The 7985-nt window shown below is 39.0% G+C and overlaps 1 protein-coding gene across 7 annotated transcripts in view; it reads right to left on the bottom strand.

Annotated features, from left to right (window-relative positions):
• Positions 1–5873: 5873 nt before the first annotated feature.
• The window catches only part of Stag1 (STAG1 cohesin complex component), a 321639-nt gene continuing 319527 nt past the window's right edge, over positions 5874–7985 (bottom strand). For 5 of the 7 annotated variants that reach the window (XM_021171587.2, XM_021171588.3, XM_085827945.1 and 2 more), the window contains one exon: positions 5876–7904. In XM_021171587.2, the coding sequence (XP_021027246.1) occupies positions 7881–7904 (24 nt within the window). In that variant the 3' untranslated portion in view covers positions 5876–7880. Of the gene's footprint in view, positions 7905–7985 lie in introns of all 7 variants that reach the window. The other 2 variants (XM_029481816.2, XM_085827946.1) reach the window with 2 other exon arrangements.

Raw genomic sequence — 7985 nt, 5'->3', positions numbered from 1 at the left:
ACATATGAATAAGTGGACAATAAGCACTGGCTCTGACCTGAGACAGCAAAGCTGAACCAACCACTGGTTTTGTAAACCTGGTTTTGTAAACTTGCTTGTGTCTTCAGAAAAGGGTGACATCTGCTCCTCCTCACACAGCAAGTTCCGTTTGCTAAAGATAAAACTATCTTAACTAGAACCTGCAAATTTCAGCCTCTATTAAACTTGCTTAGCTGGGGTTGGGGGAGGCTCTCCTTTGGGGCCAGCGATAAAGACCATCCTAAAATGGTCACAAGATTATGAGAATGCCTAACCCCATATAAGCCATGAAACACTTGAACACAGCTGGGCCTCTCTTAGCAATAGCTAGAGGCTACAGCTGTGCATTAATTAAAGATTTCCCTTTATCTGTGGGGACCGTGCTGCATAGTTTTATGTTAAGTTGACACAAACTAAAGACATTTGCGAAGAGGGAATCTCAATTAAAGAAATGCGTCCATGTGTAGTCAAGCCTTCATTTTCTTAATTGGTGATTCAAAGTGGAGGGCCCAGCCCATGATGGGTGGAGCCATGTCTGGGCTGGTGGGTTCTAAGAAACCAGACTGAGCAAGCCAGTAAGCAGCACCCTTACGCTCTGTATCAGCTCCTGCCAGAAGGTTCTTGCCCTGCTGGAGCTCCTGCTCTAACTTCCTTCAATGAACAGTGATGTGGAAGAGTAAGCCAAATAATCCTCCCCCCCCCCCCTGCCCCCTAAGTTGCATGGTGCTGCATCACAGCAGTAGTAACCCTAAGGCAGAAGGTTGAGATCCCCAGCCTCTCCACACAAAGTAGGTTCTGGAGATCAAGTTCAGGTTGTCAAGTCTGGCAGCAGACATCTTAACCCACTGTGTGATCTTGTTGGCTCTTATTATAAGGCTTGATTTAAATTTTGGTAGATCATGTTTCTAGGAATTTATCCATTTTAGCTTTTTTGAATGTAGGTTTTCCACTATTTTTAAATTTCTTAAAGACAAGATTTTTTTTTTTTTTCATAGCCCTGGCTATCCTAGAACTCTCTGTAGTTCAGGCTGGCCTCAAACTCAAGAATTCTGCCTGCCTCTGTTTCCTGAGTGCTGGGATTAAAGGCGTGTGTCACCACTGCCCAGCATAAATATAGGTTTTCAGAATCTTCCCTAATGATCATCTGGATTTTATTAGGATCTGTTGTAATGTTTTCTATCTATGAGGTTTTGTTGATTTGAGTATTGTTTTGGTTAGTATGCCTAAGGGCTGGTCAATTTTATACCTGTAAAACAAATTCATTTAAAAATTTTTCCTGTTCCACTTTTTGTCTCCACTGTTTCTGCCATGATTTTCCCACATTTTTTTAATTAGATATTTTCTTCATTTACATTTCAAATGCTATCCGAAAAGTCCCCTATACCTTCCTCCCTCCCCCCCCCCCCCCCCGTTCCCCTACCCACTCACTCCCACTTCTTGGACCTGGCGTTCCCCTGTACTGGGGCATATAAAGTTTGCTAGAACAAGGGGCCTCTCTTCCCAATGACTAGACCATCTTCTGCTACATATGCAGCTAGAGACATGAGTTCTGGGGGTACTGATTAGTTCATATTGTTGTTCCACCTATAGGATTGCAGACCCCTTCAGCTCTTGGGTACTTTCTCTAGCTCCTACATTGTGGGCCCTGTGTTCCATCCTATAGATGACTGTGAGCATCCACTTCTGTGTTTGCCAGGCACTGGCAAAGCCTCACAGGAGACAGCTATATCAGGGTCCCTTCAGCAAAATCTTGCTGGTGAAAGAAAGATGAAATTTCAAGACCTGTAAGTCATATAAAGTACTCAGAAATTGCTGGTTGTTTGTGAGCCTAGAGGCTGCCTGGGGCTAAGTACAAAGAAAAACAAACCCAGGCATTCCCCATAGTTAAAACATTCCTGGGAACATCTTGACCATAAAGAGGAATGTAAGGACCTAACAGAGCTATCTGAACTGAGTCAACAACTCACAGAACTCTGATACCCTGACCTGCACGTATTCTTTTGCTGATGTTTGAATAAGCCAATAGTGTGTCACTATGCTGAATTCCCCACTCCTAAGCCCTTTACCCCATAAAAACCCCTAGCTTTCGAGCCTCTGGGTCAAATCCACTATCTCCACTGCATAGATACATTTCGACAGGAGCTCCGCCATTAAACTGCCTCATGTGTTTACAGCAAGAAGGATTCTCGTGTTTCTTTGGGTGTGCTCTCCTGAGACTAGAGTGGGGGTTCCCTAAAGGGGGTCTTACACTGGCATATGCAATAGTGTCTGTGTTTGGTGTTCTGTCATGATTTTTATTACTCTCCCTTATTTGGGATTTTATTCCCTCTCCTAAGACCATGAAGCAAATCATTAAGTTATTTGGGTTATTCAAAATATTTTATTTTGTAGTATTGACAAAATGTTTCATGTTTACTGGCAATGGTCAACCTTGGGGTAGCCCCAACTCCTTTTAAGTTTTATTTTCAGGTAGTCTCATTAAGTTGCCAGGATCACCTTTCATTTGTGGTCCTTCATCAGGCTCCTAAGTAGTCTGGATGAATTACTAGGTCTGGCTTGAATTCCGATTTTAATTTTTTAATGTAAACAGCAATAGCTCTAAACTTTCTTCTTAGAAATGTTTTTGTTGGGGCAAGATGGATAACTGGGCAAGGGTGCTTTATGCTAAGTTGGACAACTTGATTGGGATATCTAGGACTCACTGGGTGAAAGCAGACTCCATTATTGCTTGGCTTCCACAGATATCTTACATCACACACACACACACACACACACACACACACACACACACACACTCACTCCCTCCAAAACAAAGACAACGAAATAGTATTTTTTTTCTTCCAAAGAAATATCTTTATCCACACGGTTGTTAGGCTGTATTTGCATTTTCTCCTACTTTTAAAACTCCCTTGACCGCCGGGTGGTGTTGCACGTCTTTAATCCCAGCACTTGGGAGGCAGAAGCAGGTGGATTTCTGAGTTCGAGGCCAGCCTGGTCTACAAAGTGAGTTCCAGGACAGCCAGGGCTATACAGAGAAACCCTGTCTCGAAAAACCAAAAAAAAAAAAAAAAAAAAAAAAAATTCCCTTGACCATTTTCTCAATGATACACTCACTGGTTTAAAGTCTATGTATTTGTAGTCTCTGTTGCTATTTTTACCCCACTATGATCATAATAAATTATTTTACTTTTTTTTTTTTTTTTTTTTTTTTGGTGTTTGTTAAGATTTGTCCTAAAACGGGATGCTGAGAAGACACATTCCACTATTTTTTTAGATGAGATATTATGTATGTATGTTAAGTCCCTTGAGATCCAATTTAACTCTGGTTTCTCTTTTTAGATCTACTTATTCATTGACCTGAGGTACTAATGTCACCTGCCAATAGCCATCCCTTTGTTCAGCAGTATCTATGAAAATGGGCAATGAGTGTATATTCCAATTATTTGATCTTGATAAATTTTAGTATAATTTTCATTACCTTTTTTTTTTTTTCTAGTTTTTGCTTAAAGTCTTCCTTACCAGATAAAATAGTAACTACTTCAGCATGTTTTCAACTTCTATTTGCTTGACATTGGACTTCCATTCTTTCACTTTTAGTCTCTGTGTCTTTGCTGGTAAGGTATGCCTATTTTTGTAGAGAACCTGCTGGTGTATCCTTATTTTTAAATTCTGCCTTTTTTGAGTGTCTTAGTTAGGATTTCAATAGGTGTGATAAACCACTATAGCCAAAAGAAGCTTGAGAAAGAAAAGGTTTATTTTACCTTATAGTTTGTAAGTCTATTTCTTAGGAAGCCATAGAGGAATGGTGCTTACTGGCTTATTCCCCTTGGCTTGCTAGGCCTGCTTTCTTCTATTACTCAGAACTACCTGCCCAGAGATGGTACACAATAAACTGGGTCCTCCAACATCATCCACTAATGATGAACATACCCTTACTTACAGACAAAAACGTATGGAGCCACTTTCTCAATAAGAGTTTCTTCCCAAATGACTGTAAATTAACCAAGACAAGGGGCTAGGAAAAAAATTTCCACTCAACATTATTGAGAGGTTCGTATATTTCTCTAATTTTGTTGCTGTTTTCTTCAATGGCTGGAATGTTTATTGCTTGCTTTCTTCTTCAGATTAGGGTTTTGCTGGTGTTTGAGATTGCATGAGGGTTATTTTAAGGTGTGCCTGTGTTCAGTGCTTACAGAAGCTAGAAGAATGTGTCAGATTTCCTAGACCCAGAGTTACAGTTGGTTGTGGGCCATCAAACATGGGTGCTAAAAACCAAAAGCTGGTCCTCTGCCAAGAGCAGCAAGTAGTCCTCACTGCTGAACCATGTCTTCAACGTCCTAGTCACGATTCTTTAGTTCTCCTTTGTTCATTAGTCCTCTGTGAAACTTATTCCTTGCTGTTCGCCTCCCCACTGGGTAAGATAAATGGTTTTTTTTTTTTTTTTCTGCATTGTTGGCTTTGGTGTTCATGAATTGGCTTTGGCTTGTGCTTGACTTGAAATGTCTTAATTTCTTCATCAATCTTTTTTTTTTTTAATATTTATTTTGTGTATATGAATACACTGTCACTATCTTCAGACACAACAGTAGAGGGTAATGGATTCCATTGCAGATGGTTGAAAAGTCACCATGTGGTTGCTGGGAATTGAACCCAGATCCTCTGGCAGATCAGTCAGTCCTCTTAACTGCTGAGCCGTCTCTCCAGCCCCTCCTCTTCAATCTTAAGAGGCAAAGACTGAATATAGAAACCTTGATTGTCAACTACTTCCAGGTTTTGAAAAACATCAATTAGTCCATGCCTTTTTGTTTTTTAGGATTTCTATTGAGGTCTAATGTGATGGGCTTGCCTTTACAAGTAAATATGAATTTTCCTCTTGCTGGTTTTGATAGTCTCTTTGTTCTGTAGTTATGATGACACTTTATGTTGTGGAAATATTCTTCTGTAATACTGATTACTTGGAGTCAATACTGCTTGTATTTCAAGATATATTTTGTAGATCCAGGAAATTTTTTGCTATAGTTTCATTGAATATTTTTTATGCTTTCCATCTTTGCTATCTTGCATTCTATGAATCTTCAGTTTTAGACCCAGCTTTAGTCTGGCACAACATGTACTGCTCCCTCAATGATAGACTCTTACCTGGGTGCCAGATCAGAGTGACAAAGTATTCAGGCCACAGCTTGGATTTATAAGCCTGTCTGTCCCAAATGAAAATTACATGTAGATCGAGGACAGAGAAACCCTGTCTTGAAAAAAACAAACAAACTAATTAAAATGTAGAGAAAAACATGTTTAAATATAGATCCACTTCTTGGTTACCCTGTTCATTTATCTGTTTTCCATGTCTTTACCTTTTCTGCTTTGGCAATTGGGCTACTTAATGATCTCAGACCAAATACGGTCAAGCCATAAACAGGGTAGGTTGTGACTTTGCTTTAGAGTGAAGCACTGCAACAATAGTAAAATAAACCTTCACTTCTGCTGAAACGTAGAATCCCAGAAATTGCCAGAAGGCTACTGCAATGAGCAACCACACATGGTTGAGGGGGAGGAAAGGCTGCTTTTGAGAGGACCTGGCCTCATCATAAAAGGAAATCTGAGGAACTAAAGAAAACTTGTGAGCAACTGTTAATTTTTTTTTTTTTTCTTAAACATAAACATCACAGTGAGGCATGGGAAGCAGAGAAGGAGGCTCTGTGAGTTTGAGTCCAGCCTGGTTTAAAATGAGATCTTGTCTCAAACAAACCAAAACCCACCAAAACTACTATCATTTAACAAATTATCTGAAGGAACAAACTCTCAAGGGCAGCAGAAAGGAAACTGTCCATAATCCTTGCCAAGGAGCAGCAACAGGATAACCACCACAAGGCTGATTTTGAATAGTTTATTAAAGGAAAGGTGAAGCATCAGTTTCAAATTGTACAAAAGGAAAAAAAAAACCATCATTTTGCAAATGTACAATTTACAGAATTACTAGCAAAACCAATCAAGGAGACACTGAAAATACAAAAATTTGATTGACTTTAAACTGAACTTGGAAACCCACTGGAGTAGAGATTAAGCCGCCTTTGTTGTTGCATGGTAGTCTGTAACCCTTAAATCAGCATGTGGTGTTCACAGGAGATCGTCAGGCAAAAGATTATCTGTGCTTATTCCAGGGTTCCTCAAAGCTGGGTCCCTGGCCAAGAACTATAGTGAGGCAGGGCTGAGGTGTGCAGTCCATTCATTCCTGCCCCTTGAGTTCCAGTGAAGCCCACATTTCTAGGAGAGAGCAAGGCCCCAGATGTTTTAACTGGAGCCTAGGACTTGTTGAGTTAGTAGGTAAAACATTTTTGGTGACCAAGAATTTTTTTTTTTTTAAATCTCTGAACTGTACAAATGTTGAGAAAAATCTTGTCTACTAAAAGGATGAATAAAATCGTATTTTATTTTCCCACACAAAAGATAATCATAGAGCTCATATACTTTTAAAAAATGTTCATTTTTGGTAAAAAGGGAAAGCCTCTCAATTCTGTTGCAGCTATTTTAAAAAACCAGCCCAGAAACAGCTGTGGACAGACTGGTTTGGAAATTTGGAAGCCTACACTAAAATCAGGGAAAAGCTACATGGATTTTTAAAATAATAACAAGTCATAAAAGTAAGCCGATTGCAACTCTAAGCCACTGAAGACTGTCCCGAAGATTCAGAATTTCTTTCTCCAAAAGAATTTTTCTTAATATGCACACTTAACACTGAAATGCAGCTGTGTTCCACGGTAAGCTTAGAACGCCACCCTCTAAGCACAGACTTCTATGCAGCACATACGTCTATGATTGGTAAACATTTCACAACATTAGTGGGTCGAGGGGATACTGAGCGCATGGGAAGACAGTTACGTTACACATCTTAAAATTACTTCTGAATGGCAAAGAAAAATTTCACGACTATAAGAAAACGGAAGTCTGTGTAACGTGACTTTGGCAGGGCATGAAACAAGTGTTAACAACAGTGAGACTGATAACTTGAGAACCATTTTTGTTTTACTGAGAATAGTTTATTTGCTGGTAGAAGTTGCTAAAAATGCACAGAACAAAGACCAATAGAAAATGCACTGTATTTGAATCTCACTATTCTATAGAAAATGAACGGTGTACAGCATCTGTTGGAAAAATGGCTGCATGGGCACTTATTTTATGCCCACTTATAAATAAAAATAAACCTTTTTATTCAAGAGTATATAAAATCTGGGGATTCCCATCCATCCACAGAGGGCGTGTGGTTTTTGGCAGAGATGCACGATGTTAGAACTCTATTTTAGCTTGTCCATGCTCTGTTCCTTCAATGTCTGCTTTACAAGGTCAACAAAACCCAGCGAGCTCCAAAAACACTCTTCGGCGATTAGAACGAGCTGCTTACTCATAGTTTAATAAAAATGGTTAGCTTTTAAAACATAAAAAGGCAAAATGTTAAAACGGTTTTTAAATTGTACAACAGGAAAATAAAGTTAAAAATATTTTTTTTACTCAATGCTGATTTTCATAAAACAGGTGTATAACAGTGTTTATTTTGACAGCTGTTTTAAAAATTTAAAATATCTTCCTCCTTTCAGAAAAACACACACACATCTGTACTGAGATAAGTCCAACATTATAGAGTACAAATGATTTTTTTGGTCAGTCTTTCCGAGGTGACATTCACCAACATTTCCATGGGTGACTGACATGCTGCTCTGTCACTGCAAAAGGGACCAACCTTTAATCATTTGATTACAAAACAAACCCGATCACATCAAAAGCGTTTCTTCCCCCATACAAGCTATCACAGTATATAGGCCTCTAGCTCTAAATAATAGAGTTCCAGATTTGTAAATTCTCTTCAGACTTCAGAACATAGGCATTCCAAATCCCTAGAAAAAATGAGAAGTACAATTATTGTATATATTCCAGGGCCAAGAAACTATAAATAAAAAGCAGTAATGATTTGATAT

This window comes from Mus caroli, unplaced genomic scaffold, assembly GCF_978045245.1.
Source record: "Mus caroli unplaced genomic scaffold, Mus_caroli_1 scaffold_11, whole genome shotgun sequence".
NCBI classification, from domain to species: Eukaryota; Metazoa; Chordata; class Mammalia; order Rodentia; family Muridae; genus Mus; species Mus caroli.
The sequence above is the reverse complement of the archived record's forward strand: the minus strand, read 5'-3'. Positions and strand labels throughout refer to the sequence as shown.